The sequence below is a fragment of the Mytilus trossulus genome, chromosome 7 (genome assembly GCF_036588685.1).
Source record: "Mytilus trossulus isolate FHL-02 chromosome 7, PNRI_Mtr1.1.1.hap1, whole genome shotgun sequence".
NCBI lineage: Eukaryota > Metazoa > Mollusca > Bivalvia > Mytilida > Mytilidae > Mytilus > Mytilus trossulus.
This window is the reverse complement of record NC_086379.1, coordinates 15,296,294-15,323,674: the sequence shown is the minus strand read 5'-3', so window position 1 is coordinate 15,323,674 and position 27,381 is coordinate 15,296,294. Positions and strand designations below refer to the sequence as shown.

Genomic DNA, 27,381 nt, shown 5'->3' with positions numbered 1-27,381 from the left:
ATCATTCCATATAGTAAAAGAAAAAAGACAACAAAAAAATAACAACTGAACCATGAAAATAAGGTCAAGATCAGATTGTCAGTTTTCCTATCGAAGGTCGGTGGTTTTCTCCAGGCACTCCGGCTTCCTCCACCAATAAAAACTGACCGCCACGAAATAGTCCAAAAGGGGTGCTTAAAAAAGGCGTAAAAACACCAAAAAAAAAAAAAAAAAAAAAAGGACAGATGACACTTGCCAGTTGTACATTTTCACCTTTACAGTACTTCCGTACCAGAGAAAAACGAAGACCATTTGTTCAGGACATGTCATAGATCATGACTCTTAAGTTTCAAGATTTTTGAAAATCGGAGGCTCACAATGACCCTGCATGTGTAGCCCTTTTGGCAATCCTTTTTTGGTCTATCTTAAGAGCTTTATAATATTCAAATATATGTATGGTTTAATTTGTTCATATATCAGCTACTTTGTACTTGAGAAATTGGAAAAATATGATTTCCCGTAGGGTTTCTATGTAAACTTTGAACCCTGGCTGTGGCCATTTTTCGTCAGACCAGAACAAAATAAGGATTTATGTAAAGTTTCAAACCATTTTGTCTAGTAGTTTCGGAGACAATCTTTGAAAATTGGCCAAACAGAATCTAAGATTTGCTCTAGCGGACATGTTTTTCATTGGACTAGAACAAAGTAGGGTCATTTGTTAAGGACCTTGCACTGACCATTCATGCGATTTTTACTTAAAATCTGTCAAGAGGTTTCAGAGAATGAAAATGTGAAAACTTTATGACAAATGATGGTCATAACTTGATGGCAATTGGACTTTTACTTAGGTGAGCTAAAAAGTGTTTATGAAAATCTTCAAAATTTATTATAAATTTCCAAAAACATACATGTAAGAATGTGGGTTTTTGCACTTGGACCTATATATACACATAACACATACTTTAATAAAACATTTTAATGAAAATAAACCTGACAGTTATGTTCTCCATAAATTGCAAAACAAAAGTTCATAGTATTATGATAACATTAGATCTAAATATTTTATTTTCAACAACTCATCAGTTTCCCTAACTGTTATACATGTTTTACAAAATAATCAAACTCAGATGTCTGTGCAGTTTGAGTCAAACAACAATTTAACATATAAAGCACCCAAGTTTCTTTTTGGAACTTGTTCAAAACTATAACATAATAAAATGTTTGGCAGGGCACAGCTTGACACGACCGCAGAAGTGGAACCCTGAAAATGGGGAGCAAATATGGACACAACATTCGAGTTTCATACAGCTCTGAATTTGGATTGTGATTAAAAAGTTGACACTGCATAGGTTTCTGACACAGAATGAATGGGGTCTAAAAGCTGAAAAGTTTTAAATTGGACATTCACTTTTTATGGTCCATTTTCCAAAATTTAAATACATGGTTAGATTCAGCGTATCAAAGAACCACAAGAACTCAATTTTTGATGAAATCAAATAAAGTTCCAATTTTGGACCCTTTAGACCATAATGTGGACCAATTTGATAATGGGGACCAAATATCAAAAATCTAAATACATGGTTAGATTGAGCATGTCAAAGAACGAACCCCTTATATTCAATTTTGGTTGAAATCAAACAAAAGTTTAATTTGAACCCCTATTTGGACCAACTTGAAAACTGGGCCCATAATAAAAATTCATACATTTTCAGATTCAGCATATCAAACAACCCCAAGAATTATTTTTTTGTTAAAATCAACTAAGTTTAATTTTGGACCCTTTGGATCTTAATGTAGACCAATTTGAAAACAGGACCAAAAATTAAGAATCCAAATACACGATTAGAATAGACATATCAAAGAACCCAAATAATTCAATTTTTGATGAAATCAATAAAAAAAAAAAAAAGAGTTAACATTTTACCCTTTTGGCCTCTTCCTCCTAAACTGTTAGGACCAAACTCCAAATATCAATCCCAACCTTCCTTTTGTGGTAAAAAAAACATGTGTTTAAATTTCATAGACTTTTATTTACTTAATATACTTAAGTTATTGTGTGAAAACCAAATGTCTATGGACAACGACAACATGATACCATTTGTATAAGAATTTATATAATCAATATATTTATACAGAAATATTCAAATTTGTATTTGTAACAACCTTTGTACCAGGCAAGACAAAAAATGAAGATGAAGTATGGAAGAGTATTAAAATTAAAGACTCCCATGAATGGTTTATGCCAGTCCAAAGCCTGGTGAGTTTGCAATTCCAAAAGTCATGTTTTTTTTTAATGTATTAAAATCTTCTGAAACTGGAAGCTTCAACTCCATTGAGCATGTGTTTGCTTTTGGAAACAATCCTGAGTCATGAAGAAAAGTAATAGATGGTGATGGATCAAATCCTAATGGAGGTACACAGTCTGCTCCAGTTGCAAATGATAAAACATCACCTAAGGTAATTTCACCATCCTCATCTTCTGAAATAAGACAAATATTAAAACTTTATACAAAATGTTGACTTCAGTTGAGGTTTACTCATGTTTATACAAACCAGGTAAGTAATTGATCGACCAAAACCAACAGCCAAGCTGGTAGTAGATTGATCACAGGGAATGTCCATATAGTCATAATTATACAAAAATCAAAGAGGATAACTGATTCATTAAATGTTATGTAACAAAGTTGAACTTTAGTTGGCTATAAAAGCTAAACAACCTCACTCAATAAACTTTCATATTACTACATGAACAATATTTTTTATGCTTCACATCTCAATGAGGTCCCAATATGAAATCAAAGCCTTAAAGGCTGTAAAAGCAATTGCTGTATACTAGTAGTAGTTAACATTTTTTTAAACATCTTATTGACAGTTTCCTTGTTTTAGCAGTGGCGGATCCAGAATTTTTCATAAAGGGGGGAGCTCCAGTCATGCTTCAGTGATTCCCTATATAATCAACCAAATGTTTCCCACGAAAGGGGGGCCGGACCCCCAGGGTCCCTCCCTGGATCCGCCTATGTTTAGCTAATTGTTTACGTCCACGTACGACTTCGGACCGTGCGTCAAAGTTACTGTGACAGAGTTTTGAAAGTGCCCCGATCGCAACTTCTCCTTTCTCGTGAAGAAATTGCAATGTTCTTTTATGCATAGAAAAAAAACACATTAAGCTCCAACTGTCTGTGTCAACTACATTTCACATTCCGTTGTCGGCTAAGTTTTGCAAAGGCATAATTGAGGGTTTGGATGGGGTTAAATGATTATAGAATAATGCCCTTAAAAAATGAAGATTAGAGAATAACGGGCAAAAAAATGAAGATTAGAGAAATGTGTGGTCTAAAAATATAATGAATATTGAATAATTAATAAAAGAAAACGCTAAAAGTTAAGTGTTTACAGAATTTTCCCTTCTTAAAATTTAAAGAAATTTGTAAAAATATAAAAGTGAAAACAAACTCTGTAAACTTTTTTTGGTTTCGTGATAACAGACTATAGGATTCAGTCAATGTGAACTGGTTTCCGATACTTCTATCAAAGAAAACTGGGGAAAAAATTAGAGAATAATGCGTAAAAAAATCACTTTTGAAGAATAGACTAATTTTTTGAAGATTAGAGAAAAAAAGGGTAAAAATTAAATGTTTACAGAATAACAGACCACCCCCCCCCCCCCCCCCCCCCCCCCCCCCCCATCAAGACCCTCATAATTGACGAAATCGTTTTTCCTCAAAAGTCGTAATTTCACCACGAATTCCAATCAAATGAGACGCAAGGGACATCCTGCAACTTGAAATTCGTCCACCAAAATCAGGGTTTGATATATTTCCGACGTGCAAACAGAGGATTCATTTCAAAATCTCGGCAAATCGGTGATTCACAGATCTATGATGAAAGCGGTCTCACTAATTAGAAACAAAAAGCGTCAACAAGCGACTAAAAAGGCGATTTTTGAAATTAAAAAAATGGCGACAAGGAAATTAAATTAGCGATACCAAAGGGGAAAATAAGCAACAAGAAATCAAATCAAGGGTCAATCGAGTTGAAAATATGTTTGCAATCTTGTAACTTATTTCCATTTTCTTGTCGCCAATTTCATTTCATTGTTGCTTATTTGCCCTTCCTAGTCGCTTGTTGACGCTTCTTGTCTCTAATTAGTGAGACCGTGTTAATCTATTTATATTTTCGTGGGAGTTGATTTGAACAAAATCGTGTTTTGGGGCTATTTTAACGACCCCTAAGATGAAATTGAACAATTAGGTTAGTAAATTCAGTGTCAATGTAATCAAAACGGGAACATTGTGCTTCTTTAACAGTGAATAACCATCGGTTTCTTTACTATAACGTGCGTAATAATTTAAAACAATTTTATGAATGAACCATAGTTTTATGAATGAAAAAGAGAAAATTTACTACATGCAAATAAAAACACGAAACAATCAAAATAAAATCGTATAAGGAATAATTCATTGAAATAATCAATATTAACTCAACAACAAAAATGATTTAAAATTTATATGAAACATAATGAGAACGAAATATCAGGGGTAAAAAACGCACTTTTTCCATGCGGACTTTCAAAATAATTAGAGAAAACAAATGGCAACTTAAATGTTAAAATGCATCTTCATGAAAATATTTTGTAACTTCACAAAACAACGGTTGTTTGTCTATGTTTGTCTTTATGTATGTAAGAAGAAGACAAGTAGGATTTTGTCAGAATATTTAATGAAAAATCTGTTTAAAATTTGGCTTGATCTTGATCTTGATAGGCTTGATTATACGGGATTATACTATGTAATGTAGGTCAAAATGGCTATGTCCCATAAGAATAAAGCAACTTGCCTGGCAATTGCTTTAAAAAAACAAAGTCTGTCTTTACATGGTTTATTATATCACTGGTCCCTAATTTTTTTAAAGATAAAAACAATGACAAGAATGTGTCCTAAGTACAGGGATGCCCTACTCGCATTATCATTTTCCATGTTCAATGGACTGTGAAATTGGTGAAGTTTCAAAGTTGAAGGCACATAATTTCAGTCAAATCAGCAGAGCAGAAAGAATGGTATACTTTTATCTGCAAATTTTTGAAAAAAAGTTGGGATTGACTGTGGACAAGTCAAAAACATCATTTCCTTCGCAACTTGGTTGCCTTCGGTATATTAACATGCATTGTGAGATAGAGGCTGAATTTGGATTTTAATTAAATATTTGACACATAATAGTTTTCTGTCACAGAATAAATGTAGTCAAAGAACTTAAAATTGGTTAAATGATTTGAATTTATTTTCAATTGAAGATTTCATGCTGTTGCGCAATACAATTTGCTGTTGCGCAATACACTGCTGTTGTGCAATACCTGTGTTTAGACTATAGACAAAAAAAAAGCAAAATAAATTGTGAGAAATCCTAAAATTAAAAAAAAAAAATTGCCCACCCCCCCCCCCAAATTTTTTTTCCAAAAAAAGGGTAATTTCGTTAATCTTGAAGAAAAAAAAATCCCCCCCCCCCCAAATATTTTTTTTTTACCCCCCCCCCCCCCCCCCACAAAAAAAAATGTTAAGAAATTTTATTTTTGTAAAATGTGGTACAATTTCAGAGATATCCATAAACTTTAACACAAGTTAGTCTGAAAACTAGAAAAATACTTGATTTGGGCCCCTTTTTGGCCCTTCATTCCTAAACGGTTTTGGCAAATACCCCCAAAATCAATCCCAACCTTCTACTTGTGGTATTGAACCTTGTGGTACAATTTCAGAGCAATCAAAAATTTATTCACAAGTTATTGTCCGGAAACTAGAAAAATGCTTGTTTTTGGCCCATAATTCCTGAACGGTTGGGATCAATACCCCCAAAAACAATCCCAACCTTCCTTTTGTGGTATTGAACCTTTTGGTTAAGTTTCACAGAGATCCATTCACTTAAACTGAAGTTATTGTCCGGAAACCAATCTGTCTACGGACGACGACAACGACGACGAAGACGTGATAGCAATATACGAACGCAAATTTTTTGCAGTCGTATAAAAATCAAAAGGGAGCACATGTGAATAGAATTAAACAGTTTCTAGTAAGTTGGTGATTTTTTTTTCAAGTTCTTGTCCAAAAACTGGAAAATCACCCCTTTAGTAAAACTCCCAATACTTGGAAAACGTAAATTTGAAATTTGTAAAAAAAACAAAAGGGAGCTCAAATCAAAAGATATAACAATTCAATACAGTTTTATGCATAGTGGTTAAAGCGTATTTGAGATAATGTCGGAAATGTTGAAGACGGACGGTAAACGTTATACCATAAGTCTTGTAAAAGGGCATACATGTATAGAAAATATAAGAATGCTATTCAGTCCTTTTGGGTAGTTTTACCCTATATATCCAAACAAACAATATTTACTTTCTTCTGTTTCTGATAATGCTTGGTTTCATAAGTTTCTTTCTAATGACTGTCCCTTACAATATTGCAATGCAGGAAACTCTAATTTTGGTTAAGAATTAAAATATACATGTATTAAAGATCAAGAGCATTCTTATGTTTTAAATTAAGCCTTCATATAGAAAAATTAAAATTCCAGATCAGAATATGTGCTTCCAGAAGTGGTGGTGTTGAATCAAATTTTATGTTTATATAATAAAAAGAAGATGTGAGGCATATATTTTACAAGTACCTTGCAAGTCAATTAAAAAATCTCTCCAATATCCAACAATGTTCTCCTCGTCCCGTCTTCTGTTGCTGCCTGGAACTGACATTTTGATATCCATAAACACCACCTCCATCATTTCAGCGGTCAATTTTTCATTTCCTTGACAGACAAACAAATCCTTAAATGCTTTATAATGCTCTTGAATGTACGTTAATACATCAAGTGTCTGTAACCCATCACGCAACCTGTAATTGTATACCAGTTTATTAAACACCAACATATCAACCATGTAAACATATTTAAGATATGCATTGTATTCAGCTGAATTAAACAAAAATAGAACCTATTAGAAGAATAATATTTGTGATAATCTTTAAATGGCAATCTTGAGAATGATAAGTGAAAGACACGACAGACAATTCACCTCATCTCACTATTTGTTTGGTGGAAGAAAATGCATATATCCCTTTTGTGTTGCACTTGAAGATGTTGGGGACATAAATAGACTTCATTTAATTATTTGACCTTAAAGTCAAAGGTCAAGGTCACTAATTTTTTTAAATTAGGTGATATATACTCACATACAAAATACCAAAAGCCTATAGATAGCCTAGACAAATTTTTGAATGTATTTGACTTCGAGGTCAAAGGTTACTGTGATTCGTTACTGACTCTAGTTAGCAACACATGTCCTCGACATGATGCACCCATGTACCAAATTATAGATATCTACTTCAAAAGAGAAACAAGAATGTGTCCCCAGTACACGGATGCCCCATCCGCACTATCATTTTCTATGTTCAGTGTACCGTTAAAATGGGGGATAATTGCTAATTTTGCATTAAAATTAGAAAGATCATATCATAAGGACTTCAACTTCATCAAAAACTACCTCGACCAAAAACTTTAACCAAAACTTTAACCTGAAGTGGGACAAACGGACGGATGCACAAACGAACGAATGAACAAATGCACAGACCAGAAAACATGGGGCATAAAAAGTCATGACATGGATAAAATTTTGTATGAGGAATTCACACTTAAATAATATGTCTTCATTCTTTGAAAGAGAGACATCTATATTAACTGTTCACAAAAGAATTACACATTATATCCTGCAACAAGACTTTAATGTTGTTGAAAAAACCTAAGTTAAAAGTTTCATAATAGCTATATAGTTTACAAACATCTTCAGGTCACCATTTCCATTTTCAGCAGGGTCTTTTAGATGAAACAGGTTATCAGGTTAAGGATGCTTTGTAATACATTCAAGTTCAACAGAAATGATTGCATGTGAAAAACTTCTCATTGATGACTTTTAAAAAGAGTTTATACTTAATACCCTCCACTTTTCATGTCATTGCATGTATTGATGACATTTTCCTTTAAGGAGATATTAATCTATAATTTACCCACTCAGTCCAGAGTATTTCATTTTCTGTTGAATGGAAGTGTCAGTCCTGTCTCTCTAATACCATACAATACTTAGGAAGATGATGTATGAGTGCCAATGACATAACCAACTGATAACTCTTCATCCAAATAACAATTTAAAAAAGTAAACCGTTAGAGGTCAATGTACACCCTTCAACACGGAACAATAACCTATAAAGGGCCCCAGTTTTCCAATCAAAAATAAAATATTACTCACTGGTGAAGAGGAGTACTGGTTCTTTCCAGGACCAAAAATCTGACAATATCCATGATTAATTTATCTTTTTGTTGCATGTTCAATATAGGCCTGAAACATCCCGCTGTTATCAACAGGGTTGACATTGCATTCATTTGTTTGTTCAAGTCTTGCAAACTTGATGCATCTTTTAACTAAAAAAGAAAAACAGGTTATTAAAACTCTATCAACAATCTAAGTGTCAGGTGACATTTAGCACATAGGTATATAGCCAGCAAGAACTACATATATATATATTTAGAAAATAGAATTATCTGCTAATTTGTTTAAATTGGGTTAAAACAGGCATTCTGTGAGTATTGCATGACATTATACAGTCAGTTAAAAATTCATTTTATTGGAACAATATGCGATCATGATCTATAACTTGTAACAGTGTAAAGTATATAACAAGCATCAAGTCAAATTCTTCAAGCTTGAAGAATAAAAAAGTTTAAACTATCCAACGACCATAACTGTGCTCAACATCTCATCAAACCAGAACAACATTTGATCTTGATCTGTAACCAATAATCAAATCAATATCTTCAAGCTAATTAACAAAACTAGAGGCTCTAATGAGCCTGTGTCGCTCACCTTGGTCTATGTGAATATTAAACAAAGGAAGCAGATGAATTCATGGCAAAATTGCATTTTGGTGATGGTGATGTGTTTGTACATCTTACTTTACTGAACATTCTTGCTGCTTACAATTATCTCTATCTATAATGAACTTGGCCCAAGTAGTTTCAGTGGAAAATGTTATTAAAAATTTACAAATTTTATGAAAATTGTTAAAAATTGACTATAAAGGACAGTAAGTCCTTATGGGGTCAATTGACCATGTTGGTCAAATGTTGCCTTATTTCTAGCCTTCGAGGTCTTACTTAGCTGTACATTATTGCTGTTTACAGTTTATCTCTATCTATAATAATATTCAAGATTATAACAAAAAACGGCAAAATTTCCTTAAATGACCAATTCAGGGGCAGCAACCCAACAACCGGTTGTCCGATCCATCTGAAAATTTCAGGGAGATAGATCTTAACCTAATTAACAATTTAATCTCGTCAGATTTGCTCTAAATGCTTTGGTTTTTGAGTTATAAGCCAAAAACTGCATTCTACCCCTATTTTCTATAACAATTCTTATTATCAATCCAATACTTTCTAAATACTACCTTTTGAACTTCTCCTCTCAAGTCACCATCTGCTATATCTTCAATATTCCTTTCTCCAGCTTGTCCTACCAACGCATTGTACATAACTGGAGAAAGGAATTTTGGTGATGGTCCTCCGTGTACAATGGATAGGGAAAAGAATAATCCAACATCTCTGTACAGATTGTCTTCTAGGGCTACAATAAAACAAAACTAAATATTTTGCTAAAATGTGATAAAAGATTTAAGATATATTAAATTTAACATTTAGAGGCCTTAATAGACATGATAGATGTCAAAGAATAAATTTTACTATTCATAACTATATATTATCAATCCCTGATTCAGTGATATAATATATATCATGTTTGTTTTGTGTTTCACAGACCTTCCAGAAATCAGAACCAAAATGAGGGAAACAAGAATGTGTCCCTAATACATGGATGCACCATCTGCATTATAATTTTCTGTCTAGTGGACCGTGAAAATGGGGTAAAAACTCTTATTTGGCATTAACATTTGAAAGATAATATCATAAGGTACAAGTATACTAAGTTTCCTCAACTTCATCAAAAACTAACTCAACCAAAAACTTTAACCTGAAGCCGGACAGACAGACGGAAGAACAAATGAACGAACAGACCAGAAAACATAATGCCCATAAATGAGGCATAAAAATGGTCCTTCCCTTTAAAACCGTAACAAGTGTCTAGATCCCCAAAGTGTCCCCTATTGTAAATGGTGTGAGGGTTATTGTGAGAGATGGGTCAAGATCCCTAATGCACCAGCTCTAGATGAGGAACCCCAAGTAATGTGTACAAGAAATCTCTGTGTATTGATATTGGACATGTTTCTATTTTTTACAAATGATTGAGCTTAACCATTTGTGGTGATAAGGAAAGTAGAGGGACATAGAATAAATGTGTAAAAACTATGGAGCTATTAAAAGTTCAAAGAACTTATTGTGTTAAAACAGGGATTTTTGACCACAAGGAGCCGCATCACAAAAGAATACTCTGGGTTTGCTAATTTACAGAAAAAGTAATCTCACTTCGTACCCTGAAAATTTAACCACAAATAAGAAATTCTCAGCTTCAAAACGAGCCATCATATATATCCAAGTTAACGATATGGACTGAGCAACAGAAGAAAACGTTACCATTACGGCCTATGGAGAAACAATTGCAAACCTTCACCCAGATGACTGATAATTAAACATGACAAAATACCTCTCCATCCCTATAAAGTGGGAGACATAAAAATGTAACTGTATAGAGAATACATGAAATTCCTTTTTTAATCTTTCACCAAGATGAGACAATATAAATTCACCTGATGTACTATAGGCCAAAATTCTTCTGTTTTCAGGACCTTCAAAAATGTGCAGGTATTGGATCTTTTTCATCAGCATTCTCAAGAACTCTCTTTTTGGTCCACCTTCATCTACGGCACCTTCTGCGATTCCTACATCGTCCGTAAACTTCACACTTATCTTGCTTTTAGCACAGAAGGATTTCCTTTTGATGGCTCTCCGAGCACCATCTAAAACAAGGTTTCTGTTGATATTGAATTTCGTTATCTTCTCCAGGTCAACCTGTGACTGTAACTTTATTAATAACTCTGGCAAACTGATATCACTAAAATGAACAAAAAAGTATCACCAATGAAAGGGATAACCAGATGCTCCGCAGGGCGCAGCTTTATACGACTGCACAGTTCGAACCCTGAACATTGGGGCAAGTATGGACACAACATTCAAGCTTGATACAGCTCTGAATTTGGATTCTGATTAAATAGTTGACACAACAGAGGTTTCTGACACATAATGAATGTGGTCTAAGAACTTAAACTTAAAAACTTTAAATTGGACATTACCTATTATGGTCCAATATCCAAAATCAAAATACATGGTTAGATTCAGCATATCAAAGGACCCCAAGAATTCAATTTTTCACGAAATCAAATAAAGTTCAATTTTGGACCCTTTAGACCTCAATGTGGACCAGTTTGATAACCGGGCCCAAACATCAAAAATCTAAATACATGGTTAGATTAAGCATATATCAAAGAACCCCATATATACAGTTTTTGTTGAAATCAAACAAAGATTAATTTTGGACCCCAATTTGGACCAACTTGAAAATTTGGCCTAAAATCAAAAATTTAATACATGTTTAGGTTCAGCATATCAAAGAACCCCAGGGATTCAATTTTTGTTGATATCAAACAAAGTTAAATTTTGGACCACAATTTGAACCAACTTGAAAACTGGGCCCATAATAGAAAATCTAAGTACATTTTTAGATTCAGCATATATCAAATAACCCCAAGGATTCATTTTTTGTTAAAATCAAACTTAGTTTAATTTTGGACCCGTTGGACCTTAATGTAGACCAATTTGAAAACAGGACCAAAAATTAAGAATCTACATACACAGTTAGATTAGGCATATCAAAGAACACCAATTATTTAATTTTTGATGAAATCAAACAAAGTTTAATTTTGGACCCTTTGGGCCCTTTATTCCTAAACTGTTGGGACCAAAACTCCCAAAGTCAATCCCAACCTTCCTTTTGTGGTCATAAACCTTGTGTTTAAATTTCATAGATTTCTATTTACTTATACTAAAGTTATTGTGCGAAAACCAAGATAAATGCTTATTTGGGCCCCTTTTTGGCCCCTAATTCCTAAACTGTTGGGACCAAAACTCCCAAACTCATCCCAACCTTTCTTTTGTGGTCATAAACCTTGTATCAAAATTTCATAGATTTCTATTTACTTAAACTTAAATTATAGTGCGAAAATAAAAAAATATGCTTATTTGGGCCCTTTTTAGCCCCCAATTCCTAAACTGTTGGGACCAAAACTCCCAAAATCAATCCCAATTTTAGTGCAATTTAAGTATACATAAATAAACATGAAATCTTCAAATACGTACCCATCCATTGGTATGGTTTTGTCACCTTCATCATCGGAGTCATCAACTGTTACTATTTCAGTTTCAAACAGCTGGACATATGACCTAAGTAATAAATAAATCTTGGTTTGATTAACCTATTATTCATTCTGTTTTCCTTTTTACTCAATGCTATTTTTTATGTCTGTAATGTTTATATGAAGTTAGACATTTATGACACAACTTACGTTGAAACCTCCAGGTTAGGTACTTGTCACCAATACGGATATTCAATTGAAAAAATACATATAAAGTATGCTGGATTTTTGTATCAAATCTTTGACAAAAATATAAATAATCAACTATCACTTAGTTTGTCTTGTTCTTAATATTGTCTGAGTGTTCAACTGCGAAACACATGACTTTGCCTAGATGATAATCTACTATCTAGGATGCATGCAAATACAAGGTTAGATGAATCTACCATGTATAGTTATAACACTTCACATACACAAATTTTTCTTACGATTGCTTACGAATCTCAAAACTTTACCAGATTCATAAAACTTTCACAAGCTGCTGATAGGGCATTAAACCTTAACCAATCAATCAAACCTAAATCTTAAATCAATATCAAATACATTTGCAAAGTACTCGAATATATCCCAAAACAATCGGAAATGTATATTCATATACATCAAGAAAGTATTTAAATTTATTCCTAAACTTGTGGCCAACCAATTATAAACTATACTCAATCATTTGTAATTGATTCATAAAGCAATCGTATTCAATTACACACAAAAGACTTTTCACCATTCTTTAAGAATAGTGTTTGTGTTGTTACATTAAGTTAACAATGCTTTACAAATGACTAAGACTGGATGGCGAGCTATTTACGAATGAAGTTATCTAAAAACAATCAGCCATTTGTTGAAAATTATTTGACATGTCAAATCAGGGATCAGCAGAATGTATAAGAGTTGTTTTAAGAGTTAAATTCCAATGCTTGCTGTGAATGACAAAAAATTTGTAGATTTGTGAGCATTTATAAGAAAAAAATTCTGTATGTGAATTGGTATTACTAAGAAAGATGTGAACTTTGAAGTAAACTTAAATGTAAGTCAGTCAACAGTCAGGGGTATGACTCAAACAAGTGATTTCATTATCGCTTATTTCAGTGATTTTCAAATTTCAGTAATCACTTATTTAAGTGATTTTGGTGTTTTCTTTGATCTTCAAATGCTGATTTCACTAATTTTCCATAAAATGGCAATTTTTTCTGTAATTTGTCTACATAGATCAAATATCTTAATCTTGATATATCAATTTCATCAGTGCGCTGGGGCAGTAAGTTAGTGTGCTGAAGCTTTTAAAAGAACCCTTGGGAATTTTTCTGTAATCAAATTTTCATTAACTACTCTATCAATAACATAAAAGTCAACACATTTATGTAACCTGATTTGTTTTCTTTATAATTAGAATGATTTACTTCAAGGTTTTGACCTTATCTACAGATTATTCCAGTTTAAGCATAATCCAAATAAATTGTTAAAACTGACATACTAATTTAGCAAAAGAGCATTTTTGTATGTATTCAGTTGTTTTTTCAATAGAATAGTTGTTTTTTAAACCCAATGTAGATCTAGCTTGTGGATAAATTATCAAGAAAATGTTATAATCACTTTCATAAGTGATTTAATGTTTACATCTCAAATCACTTATTTCAGTGATTTTAAAAAGTCTGTTTCTAATTTTGTAAACATTTTTCATTTTTCAATAGCGAAATCACTTTTAAAGGTGATCCTGAAATCACTTGTTTAAGAAGTAGCCCTGACTGGTCAAGTAAAAAATATAGGTAACAGTGATTCATTATATCAAGAAATTGTGTCCAGATTATCTACAAATAAAATACCTGTAAGTTGAAGGACATGCCAGAGCATCATTACCAGTAGATGACCGCAAGCTTAATCGAGATCTACGCTCTCTACGTTCTAAGCATGATGGATGAAATGTTATCTATAAAACAGGGTAATCCGTCTTAAAATTAACCAATTTCAAATTGTAAAACAATTGCAGAGTATTCTTGGTCAGCACATATAGCATTTCAACGTATCATACATGCATGTTATTTTAATTCATTTTGATTTTTTAACAAATGTATACTGCTTGTCATCTAAATCAGGTTTCACTTTCTAAGACCTACTGCTCACTATTTACAGATTCAGTTAATACTGCCATTTTTCTGAAATGAAATCTCCCTAGCCACTTTTGTTTTCTTTTTGACATTTCTTTAATAATAGTTTCGGCAGGCATTGAAATATCTGAATTGTCCATTACTAAAGATTACAGAAACTCAGTTCAGAACTGATACTGGTAGATTTAAATCAAAATTGATCACCTGTGGCGTAAAGAGCTATTTAGAACAAGAGATTGAAATAAATTTGGGGCCTTTCTTTTAATGCAATAACAAATTTTCAGTACTTGTTGTATGTAAAATGCAAATTTTGTAATAGTGCCTCCTAGAACATGTAGAATACTCTGTAACTAGTTTAATCAAAGTCCATTGAAATATATTAAATCCACAGTGCTCACAAGGATGAAACAAACTGAAAATTTTGAAGTTCTGTTTGCATATGACAATCAATCTAGGATCTTAAAAAAGCAATAACATTTGAGGTCATGATAAAGACTTATAATGTAATGAGTTTGTTAAAAAGATGCATGACACACATTTCATAATAAAACCTTTTCACATCCGTTCTAATGGAATAGCTAAGTTACATGTAAATACTAACTGTCGGTGTGCCTGTATCTTCCGGATCACCTTCCACTATATCTTGACTTTGCACAGTTTTGGTGATGTCTGTTTGTGGTTTCTACAATATTCATAAAACTATATTATCCTAGTTCAATAAATTCCTTCAGGATTATTATCCTACAGGAGTGTGTCAAAAATACACACCAGAAACATACACTTCAAAATATTGAAGTAATATTTAGCACTAAATTCATAGAATACTGCATATAATAATTTATTAGTTTAAACATATTTAATTATACTGGATTGGGAAACAAGTTTTTCATCTTATATTAATCCCTTTCCACTTGCAGGTGCTAGTGCTGCTTGTAGCGGCATTACCCTGCTCTTTTTTTCGAAATCTACAAGGGTGTCTTTTACGTGCAAGAGATATGACTCTCTCTGAACACTAATTCAATTTATTGCATACAACATGTACAAAGAGCTGTTCGGGAAGTAGTTTCATACTGTACACTTAAAACTTATAGCACATCATGGAATGCTGTTTGCAATTGGATTTACATTAAACATAAACACTGTCATTGAAGCAAATGCCATTTTTTTTTAAAATAAAGCATATGTTGTGGAGCCCAACAATAACCATATTGTATATTTCCATGAGTGTTTATTCATTTCATCACAAAAAAACAACAACAAAAAGTCTAAAACTTAAATCATAAATACTAACTGCGGATGAGCCTGTATTTTCCTGGTCACTGTTCATACTTGCATTTGTGTCTGCTTGGGGTATCTGCATATTAACACATGAAAAAAGAAGTGTACATTTAATTGCAATTCAACTCGGAATATCATGTTTACCATTAAAATAGCTTTCATATGCTTTTGACTTTGATACAATAGTTTACATGCAAAAATAAGCAAATAAATGCATATTGACCCCTTTATTTTGTTCTGTACCCCACTGCTAAGACCTATTGTTTGTTATTTTTTCATTTTTTGTTGTGAGGACTTTTTAACGCTCTAGTAGATGAGCTCAACATTAATTTAGTGCTTATAAAACTGTGTAATGGTTTTCAAGATACAAGCAAAAACATGTGAAATTCTGACAGTTTTGCCCCTGATGATTTCATTGTAGCCCTAAATCAACTGAACAATTTGCAATTTTTTGGATCTAGCTAATGTACCGTTTTCCAGAGTCATAAGCAAAAATATGCGAAGAATACAAAACTTGAAGTATTTAAAGTGAGATACATCATGTACATCATGTACATGTACAATAAAACTGACAATTTTGCCCCTGCTAACTTTTTTGTAGATCTTAATGAGCTGAACAATTTGCAATTTTCATTTTGCAGTTTTCAAGTGCACAAAAGAGAAAAATTAAATAAAAGGCCATACCACCTGGACTGGTTAATATCAGATTGACTTTAAAATGTCTGTATGGGTAGATCTTATTATGTACTTATCAATTTAATCTTATACTAGAATTTTGATATCTGTAACAGTTTTTAAGTAAATACATGCAAAACCCAGGTGTTGGATGCCATGGTCTATTTTTAGCCATGGCAGTCATGTTTTTGACGAATCAAAATTTTCCTTACAATTTTAAATAGAAACCCTGATAATGTTTTTGCCAAGTTTGGTCCCAATCTGTTCAGTTATTATCAGAGTGGGAGAAGATTTTTATTTAAATTTATGACAAGGACGGACGCTCAGTGACAACAATAGCTCACATGGCCCTATGTTGTTTGCTCATTTTCAGACAATTTGGATACTCAATATTTTTTCTTTCCCTTTCCTAGACATCCCCCCTCATAATTTTAATGCAAAGGTGTCATTTTTCTTCTGAAAAGTGTTAATATGGTAAATGTCACAACCATAAACAAACTAAAAAATCATTTTTAAAAATGCATGAATTTAGCTAACAAAGTGTGGTCATGAAAATATGTTTTATAAAAGAATGAACGTCAGCGAGTCAATCGATCTATATAAAAAAAAATTGTTGTAGGGGCAAAAGATATAAAATTTATTTCATGAAAAGCTTAACGTTAACATCATCATGATGGTCCATTTATCTGAATGTGTCACAAGATTGCTATTTAGTGTTACATGCACAATTGTTAATTACAAACTAGACTGTACTGTCTTCAAGGGAACCTGTATGTCGCCTGCATTTTATTGATAGCATTGCACACATTATTTATGTCCGCAGTCCACCATGTGTAATTTCAAAGTTTTTGATAAACAGGATGTAGTTGAGTGACAGTGCAATGAAAAACAATTCTAAAGGATAAAGCATAGAGATGCAAAATATCAAATGTCTGTACTGCATGTAGTTGTAAACAAAACTGCAATGAAATTTTGCATACATATTTGACCAGCATGCCTTAAATATCAAAGTTTTTGGTATTAAAGAGGAATTAAGCAAAGCCATGAAAATGCTTTACGCGTCATAGTACTTCCAGATAAAGCATTCTCCAAAATATTAAAAGTCTGCTGCATGTAGTTAAGAAAACTGCAATGAAAATGTGTGACAACATTGCGGTGCATGCGGCAAAGGTTTTGGAAAGATGGATTTTGTCAAAGTGACCCCTATATAAAAAACAGGCGACATAAAAATATATTATATGTATCAGTATATACATGAAGTGCACTTGGATAAGAATATTAATCTATAGGTACATAGAGTGAGTATGATAGGATTACCAAGCATTTCATACCTGTTGTGTGTCGAGTACGAATACAATTTTCTGCCACTGTACAAATATTGTTTTTATCCTGTATTTATAAAATGTACAAATTATTTTTTCATACAAAACAGAATTACAGAAAGACATTCTTAAAAAAAATGATTCCATATGAACAGTGAACACATCATATAGGAAAGCATGAATCATGTAAAATTGAAATGGGTCAAAGACAGAAAGGGCCAGTTTTTGTTAAAACAAGAAGAAGAGCTACAAACCTCACTCTGAAATCACATCTCATTGATGTGAGAGCCCATACAGAAGCTGCATACCAAATATGAAGAGCCTGCGATTTTTAGTTCCTGAGATAAATATTAAAAATACAGTATTTCCCTGCGACCAACATTCACATATTATAATTCAGCTGATTTTTCAACTCGCAAAATCCAGCCAAAAATCATTAATCTAACTTGAAGGTAAAAGACCATCATCCTACATGTAGCAAGAGCAGATTTTATCACCTTCATGTGATCTATCCACATGCAAAATAATAAAAGCCTAAATCACAAATTTTAGGTACATGCTAGACATGATTTTGTTTTGAGTGGCAGCTGTAGACTGATTACTATAGTGCGACCACCACTAAGAAACGTTTGATTTATTGTCGATTAAAACTACATGTGTTATATCCTGTGTTCTATGGTTTTGAGCTCTAAAATGTTATGATGCTGCATAATTACCTGTAAAGAGTGTGTCTTGCCGAATACTGGAAGTTCCTCGTCTGTCATGTCTGTGTCATCTAATTTGTTTTGATCCATCATGTCCTTATCATTTTCAAACTAAAAATGAATTCATACTTGTAAAACAACTAGCTATCAATATTTTTGCAGTAATATACTATGTCACTAATTAGAAAACTTTTTATGTGTGTAAACGAACATTGTAAAAATCTGCACCTAAAATAAGAACATTACATTAAATTATATTTCTTTCCTTTAAATGGATATTGCAACTCCCTCAAGACTCATAATACATTTTGATGAGGGGGGGCAAGGGGTATAACTGTTATGCTGTTATGGGCCAATTTGAATCTTTGTTATCTGTTATTCTGAAGAAAAAAAATGCTGTTATCTGTTATTGACTATTTCTGTTGCTGTTATAGGACTTTTACTTTTTTTGTTATCTGTTATTGTGAGAATGTATTTTTTGTTAACTTTTATTGGACCCCCTCTTGCCCCCCCCCCCCCCCCTCTTTGATGTTATTAATTCTTTAATAAATATTTTGCGGCCCATATTTTGTCATACAACTATAAGTAGGTGTTTTACTGTTTACTTTCTCAGGTAACAGTTAACTTTGTGATCAATGCTTATGTGTAGTTGTCCTTCATGTATAGTTATACAATATTAAACTGTATTTGTCATATAAGTAACATTATACTTTTAACATAAACAAAAATAACAACAACAATAAAATAACTGAGTGGAACACACACATATCTAAATATACACAAGTAAAACTAACTAAGAGTTCCCTGTCCTCAGTTCTTAAAAGACTGTTGTTAAAAACATAATAAAGGAACCTGTTTTTTCTGACACTTGGTTTATATTTGACGGATTTAGTAGGACTACTAGTTTTTCAGTATCAGATAGATTTGGAAACATAGCATTATCTATTGCCATGGCATTAAAAGGTTTTATATGTAAAGCATTATTGATTTGACAGTGGAGGAGAAAGTGATTTTCATCTAAGGTTTTACAAGTTGGACACGACGTAACGTTCTATTGTTTTGAGGTATGTTTAGATTATCTGCCCTTCAATGATCAAATTATGGTAACTAATTCTAACTTTTTGTAAATAAATGTCTAGTTTGTTTCAAAAATTTGGATGAAGATAAAATTTTTGGTCTTGTTTGACTTTAATATTTTTGTATAAAAGAAAGAGTTTGTTATTTTCCTTTAAACTGTTCATGTTATTTTCCAGTAATTCTGAATTAAAGTTGCATGTAATATTCTTAATCAAAGTCTGTAGTTTTTCACTTGTTCCATATTTTCACAGGACACTATTTTTTGTATATCAATATTCATTTCTTGTGTTGAATCTACCAGAATTTTTCTAATTCCATTTTTTTGGAAATATTGTACAATGAATGATAAAATACAATGTACAAACCTCAGGGCCCTCGACGAGAACATAAAGCTTCCCTTGACCAATCAGAGCCTTCAGCCCTATTCCATCAAATTTGAATGTTGATGGTACATTTGGTTTGGATAATTTTTTGTGTGAGCACGATAAAAAAATGATCTTGGTGGGATCTTTGTCAGTGCTGTCAAATATGTCAAGTAGTTTGTTTTTAATAGTGTCCTCTGTATCCTCCGAACTTATGTTAATTAATCCTTCTTCTAGGATAATATCTGCACACAGAATGCCTGGCAATTTTATATTTCCAATAAAAACAACTTTATATGACTTTTCAAATAACTTCTTCTTCTTTTTCATTTGTTGTCTAATGTCTTTTCTGGAGGCAGCTCCCTGTATTGGTGAGAAATGTGTCCTTGGGTGTGAAGTGGCTTTTGACGACTTAAACACAGAAGTAATCTGCTGAGCCAATCCACTTGTACTTGGCCTGTTGCCAATGATATCTCTTGCTTGTCCTATATTAAGTAAATATTATCATAGTAAAATTAAAAAGATAAAATTAAAGCAGTTGGCGATTATCATGACAAAATTTTAAACTAAACAATTATTTGGAAAGATATTACTTCAGGTACATGTATCCCAACTTAAAGACACAGATGAAGACGGTATCATACCATAATTTTTCAACACATTTTTTGGCCGTCATGTACTCAACTAAAAGTACTGAAGTTTAAATTAGGTATCAAAAATCCTTTCACCCTTTTTATCATCTGTTTCAACCCTTATTTTCCAAAACAGTAGAAAGCTCAAAATCACTCACAGTTGTCGTATAGTACTCAGATATCTTATTTTCAAAGTTCCTAAAGAACAATCAACTAATACTTTTAAATCCTTCGATAGTATTGCAAAAAAAATTCATGAGAATTTGCTCAAAATATATAGGTTTAAAAAGAGCCTGTTCGAGACATAATTCATTGAACTTTTTTTTCATCAATCTGCAACAAAAGTGGGCAACTGATCTTTGCCAAGCTATTAGGTTTTTTGTTGAGTTTCATCAATACAAAGAGCTCAGCACCTGTACATCCTGTAGTTCTGTTGTACAAAAAAATAATTGATTTTTCTACCAACCATGAATGTACATACCAGCACATTCTGCTGTTGTTACAACAATATATCTTCTTGTTCCCCAACCTCCATCTGGAGAAGAAAACCCTCTTGTATCAGCTGCAACAGCTTTCAACACCCCTCCTACATGGTACCTCAAACCCACTGCTGAAGGAAACTGTGATTTGAGTGTCTCCCTCTCCAAAACATCTTCTTTAAGTGGCAATAAGACCTCAGCATCATAACAAAGTTCACTATGTGAAACCTTTATATGACCTGACATCATATAAACCTAAAAACAGAAATATGGAAACCAATTATTGATCAGAGCCTGAATCGTTCACCTAAAATATCATGACAATTGCCACCAAATATTTGAAATTTGGGAACACAACTGGACTATTTTAACTCACTTGTGCATATAATACTGGTTTCCATTGGCATTGATTTTGAATATTTTTTCTAATACATGTATATCCCTATCCTCTCCTCTCTATTTATATTTCACAGGCACTTGGGTTCCCAGCCAGATATACAGGGAAGTAAGAATAGTCCATTTTTATAAAAATTAGCAACCACGGGCCTGTGTTACAATGTATCTGAGTGCCCAAGAAACCCATAATGGCATTTATAACAAGAAGTAATTGTAACAAGATGCTGTTACGAACTTACGAAGTCTCCCAAACAAAGCTCCCTTAATTTGCAATTCCTATGGTCACATATTCATTTGATTTGTTTTATTGTCCCATACAAGAACATATATATGGTCTAGGTACAAAGATCTTGATCGTTTACAATTTATCAAACATGAGGGGGCGGGGGTGACCCTCACAGACTTTACCTATATTTCATTTGAATTGCATTGTTATCCCATGCAAGAATATGGTTAAGGGGTGGGGATCTTGACCATTTACAATTTAACAAACATAAGGGGATGGGGGTGCTCCCCATAGACATCCCCTACATGTAATATTTCGTTTTATTTGTTTTATTGTCACATACAAGAATAAATGGTTTAGGGGTGGGGATCTCAACCATTTAAAATATGTTCAAACATGATGGGGTAGGGGTGACCCCGATGGCAATCTCCAATTTTTAATGTATTATCAATTGAATATTCAATTAATAAATTAAGATGAAAGTTGTAGTGCAAGATGACTGAATTCAGTCATGACTTTGGTATACAGATAACTGGGACAAATAGATTTTCATCAAAAATTAGTCACAATTTAACAGTTTGAATAAAACGTAAATTCTCATTTATTTTGTTTTTGAACATGCTAAATAAAATATTGTTGTACTGTTTTCTCTGGCTTCTTGCATATATGTTACTGCATGGTCCTATTTAAAAAAAAAATAGTATATCCAGCTTCAGATTACACAAATGGAAGCAAGTACCCATTGTGCCTTATATATTAAAAAAGGGACTGAAATCCTCAGACTAAAAAAATAGTATATGTACATTTGCAATCGTGTACTTCTCACAAAATAGCTGAAAATACTTAAAGACAACGATTTGCATCAACAGGAGTCAAATTCTTCTAAGATATGGGGAGAAACCTCAGTTATCTAAATTTTAAGGAGGTGTTATTAAGCAGATTCTTGCATACTCTCCCTATTTGACAAAATCAGAATATTGACAAGTTGAAACAGAATGTGTTATAAACAATTCACCAATTGAAAGTTACAGACAATGGTATACAATAAAATGTCCAGTATTAGACAGGCGTTAAAAATGACACTTTTCTGTCAAACAAAGAGCCATAAATCCTGTTCTTGGGCTTATGCATTTTAAGCAAAAGTATCCATACCGAGGTGCCATAAAGAGAGAAAATCAATGGATGGAGAACAAAACACCAACAAGATGGTGACACATTCAACATACAATTTGGAATATTTACTTGTATATTAAAGGACTAATTCCCCCCTCCCCTTCCCCATTTTCCTAATGTAAATATAAATTTAATCCATTCAAAATATAAAACAAGTGAAACTACAAGCTACTGCTCACTGATGATACCCCCGCCGCAAGTGGATAATATTAATAGTGTAAAAATATGCAAGTGTTCGGTAAACAGGAAGTTGTTGAGTGATGAATCTGAAAACACATCACACAGTATAGCTGACTTATATAAACCCTGAAACCAAATTTCAGAAATCATTGTATTGTAGTTCCTGAAAAAATGTGATGAAAATTTTCAACTTGGCTATCAAAGACATGTGTAAAATCATACAAGTATTCGGTAAACAGGAAGTTGTTGAGTGATGAATCTGAAAACACATCAAACGGTATAGCTGTATTACATAAACCCTGAAACAGAATTTCAGAAATCATTGTATTGTAGTTCCCGAGTAAAAATGCAAAAATATTCATGGGACGGACTGATGGATGGACAGACAGAGTTAAAACAGTATACCCCCCCCCCCCTTTTTTAAAGCGGGGTATAATCCTAATCAGTGCTAACAAGTTGGAAACGACAAATTTTCAATCATATAAAGGGCAATTTCTCCTTGAAATAAAAGTGAATCTGGCTGAAATTCAAAATTGTCCTATGAGAGGCTATGAATAATATATAGCTCGTGTATAAATATGAACAAAATATGCTGACAAATAAAAGTTCTAGAGAGCTAACAATTCCTGAAGAAAAATATGTTTTGAAATATGCAAAGACATATAGTAATTATTAACCACAGTGGGGCGTTGAAAAAAAATCTACTTCGGGGATTCAGAGATGGGAACTAGAACACATTCCAATTTTTCCATAAACGGCCATTGTGGTGCATATTTCGGCACTTTTTTACATTGGTTATTAGATGTACCCCAACTGTTTCCAACAAGTGTTTCCATCTGATGAACCTGCTGTCAACTTCCAGTTCTGGTTTGCGGATTTTTTATAAACAAAGCGAGCACTTTGTGGCAAATAAACCAAGATTTCTATAGAAAATCCACAAAATTTCAAACATAGATTACTCACTTGCTTTTCTAAAATGTGCTTGTGTTTATCAAGGATTTATATAGTAGGACTACTATATAAATCCTTGTGTTTATTAATTGTTTACAAAAAAATATAAGCAACCTATAAATTCCCAAACATCTGGTGCTGAGCCAGTCAAGTGCACCCTAAAAGGTGCACTACTTAATTTGAGCTAAATTTTTATTTGTTTTAACCATTATTATAACTACAGTAATAAACTTGTTTTGAGGAAATTTCGAGCAATACTCCGATATCTATCAGTCATTAAATTGCCTTATTTGAGGGAACAAGATTAAAAAGAAAAGGCTGTGGATCCATGTTCTAGTCTAAATAATTATGACGTCTGGCAAGGCTATTTTGGTCGCAGGAAGGCGTCCAAGAAAAAATCAAAATAGCCTTGCCAGACGTCATAATTATTTGGACTATGGATTTTCTATAAACTTTCCATATGTTTAGTATTGAATCAACACAAGGGTACATAATCCTAACAGTAACACTAACAGTATCAGCCTGCAATGCCGGACTCGCATGAACGCAAGATTTAGTTAGTGGGGCGACGCGTTTTTTTAATTCTTGGTCATGCATTCGTGTTGAGAAAGAAAGGGGGAATGCAAACAGTTATACAAAACGTTACCTTCTCATATATAGATATCAACAGCTAATCAAACCAGGGGAGTTCATAGAGAACGTGCCAACTTCAACATGTGAGTCAAGCAGGGGCTGCCCGACTATATCGACCAATCACAAACGTTGTTGCAAATTTGACCTTGTGACGTCAAACAATTTCCCATAATGCAATTATTGCATATAAATAAAAATTATTGCATATAAATAAAAAAACGACAATTATACCAATTGAATGAAAAATATTGCATTACAATGACAAGTTATACAAATTGAATAAAAAATATTGCATTTGAATGACAAATTATACCATTTGAATGAAAAATTATACCATTAAAATAAAAAATATTGCATATAAATGAAAAATTATACCATTTAAATGAAAAAATATACCATACAAATGAAAAATATTGCATATAAATGAAAAAATATTGCATATAAATGAAAAAATATTGCATATAAATGAAAAAATATACCATACAAATGAAAAAATATTGCATATAAATGAAAAAATATTGCATATAAATGAAAAAATATACCAATTAAATGAAAAATATTGCATTTGAATGAAAAATATCAAATTTTTGCAACCAATACCATGCCATAGTTGTTTCACGAAAAATTTCAAACGTTGATCTTATATTCTACTCATGTGAAATGTCGCTTAAAGTACAGAGATTTACGAAGTTGCTTCTTTATATGGTTTTATTTTTTCAAGCCGGTGCAAATACAAAAATCCATTGAATTTGAACTCAACAATTCTTTAATTGTTTGAGAAGAATAATAGATGTAACAATAACACAAAATAACAATTTGATGTCTTGTTAAATGATTGAAATATATAAAAAGAAGATGTGGTATGATTGTCAATGAGACATCTCTCTACAAGAGACCAAAATGACACAGAAATTAATAACTATAGGTCACTGTACGGCCTTCAAAAGCAAAGTCCATATCGCATAGTCTGCTATAAAAGGCCCCGAAATGACAACGTATAACAATTCAGACGAGAAAACTAACTGCCTATTTTTTGTAAAAGAAATGAACGAAAGAGTCTGTTTTTTACATATTTTTTGGCGTTTTTGTATCATCAAAATGTTTCAAAACATTAAAACTTAGTTTGATACTATGAGTGAAACAAATGCAGGACGAATCTGAGGCGAATCTCTTTACTCTTAGGACGAGCGTGCTTAGAACATATCACATTGGCTGTCTTTGCTTATAACCTTTTAAAAACAGTGACTTATACTTACATTATAATGCATATTATTCATTTTAACGTATAAGTAAGACCACAATCTTAATATCAACCACGATTTTATGGAAAACGTTAAAAATGGAATATTTTCAAAAATCTCTAACGAAAAGCTTTATAATATGTTCATCAAGTTTGAAAAAGAAATACGTGCTCTTATGCTGCCGTTGCCAACTTTCAATGATTTAAAGATGGTCGGGGTCTAAACTATTTTTTGATAAAAAGAAAATATTTAATGTTTTCATTGATTACAATTTTCAAATCAGGATTGTTTTACCAAATAATTAAGAAAATTCATGTTATGTAGGTATTTACACATTTTGTACATAAATCAGGCCGTTAGTTTTCTCGTTTGAATAGTTTTACATTTGTCATTTGAGGTTCTTTTATAGCTGACTATACGGTACGGGTTTTGCTCATTGTTGATTGCAATAGAGAAATTATTAATTGGTCTTTGGTGGAAGTTTGTCTCGTTGGCAATCATACAGTCGCATTTTCTTACTTTATTATGAGAACGGTGATTCTGTATTGTTGTGTTTTTGCTTTCGGAAACATCATTTACGAGCCAGCATTCTTTCATCTGATATTTTTTTCACAAATTCAAGCTTCAAAAAAAGGGTCGCCGATCAACTTTTTTTTATAATATTTCAAATTAAAGAAATTTGGCAAGAGTATAAAAAATTCTTACACATACCAATACCTACCTCACAGATTACCAGCAGGTCGAAATCCGATTTTGAATGATACAATTATTTTCATTTTACTAGATGTGTATTTTTAAGTAATTGCTATATGTGCATGTCATCATAGGTCAAGGTTTTTTCTCAAGCTAACAACTTTGGACCAAGAATACATTCCATGCACTTTTTATATACTATTGGTTATTTTTTGGTTCAGCTAGCGCTTCCATTTTCAACATATAACAGAGTATATCGGTTAACACTAAATCTTCTTTGACTTTAAAAAAAAAAACGTTTCCAAACTGATTATTTTTTATGTTTTCGGTTTAAATCTCTTTGGTTTCTATATTCGTATTTACATTGTTTTACAAGTAGTATCAAAGTACTGAAGTACTAAACATCGGATGACCGCAAGTTCTTGTTGATGGTCACAAGCAGTTGTCGCAGAAAAAAATCACATTTCTATACCTGAAACTGAGATTTATGTACAGATATATATGTTTTTATAAGACAAGTTCGTGCGTGGATGATGAATAAAATTAATGACAGGGAATTCAACCTCACTGCTTTAATATCTATTATATTGTGGTGATACAAATCAGTATAATCTGATGTGTTGTTATTTATATTATATTAATATTTGTATATAGCAGTTACATGTATGTATTTTCGACATTTTTACTCTTTGAGTATGTTTGTTTTGTTCATACATCGTTGACAATGTAATGGAATTTGATACGACTGTCATACAAGTGAGAGGTTTAGCTAGCTATAAAACCAGGTTCAATCCACCATTTTCTACTTTAGAAAATGCCTGTACCAAGT

The 27,381-nt window shown here is 32.5% G+C and overlaps 1 protein-coding gene across 2 annotated transcripts; it reads right to left on the bottom strand.

The window, feature by feature from the left end:
- Positions 1–940: 940 nt before the first annotated feature.
- Positions 941–24,910, bottom strand: LOC134724680 (uncharacterized). 2 transcript variants are annotated; one of them, XM_063587852.1, is made up of 13 exons: positions 24,632–24,910; positions 21,062–21,314; positions 19,952–20,433; positions 18,522–18,620; positions 15,822–15,884; positions 15,132–15,212; positions 14,249–14,352; positions 12,376–12,459; positions 10,770–11,074; positions 9,459–9,634; positions 8,261–8,433; positions 6,634–6,854; positions 941–2,455 (listed from the first exon to the last, which is right to left on the bottom strand). In XM_063587852.1, the coding sequence occupies exons 2-13, from the start codon at positions 21,306–21,308 to the stop codon at positions 2,217–2,219; spliced, it is 2,274 nt and encodes a 757-aa protein (XP_063443922.1). In that variant the 5' UTR covers positions 21,309–21,314; positions 24,632–24,910; the 3' UTR covers positions 941–2,216. The 2 variants fall into 2 exon arrangements, with proteins under 2 accessions (XP_063443922.1, XP_063443921.1); XM_063587851.1 differs by having other exon boundaries at positions 941–2,458; positions 24,632–24,899.
- Between the last annotated feature and the right edge of the window lie 2,471 nt (positions 24,911–27,381).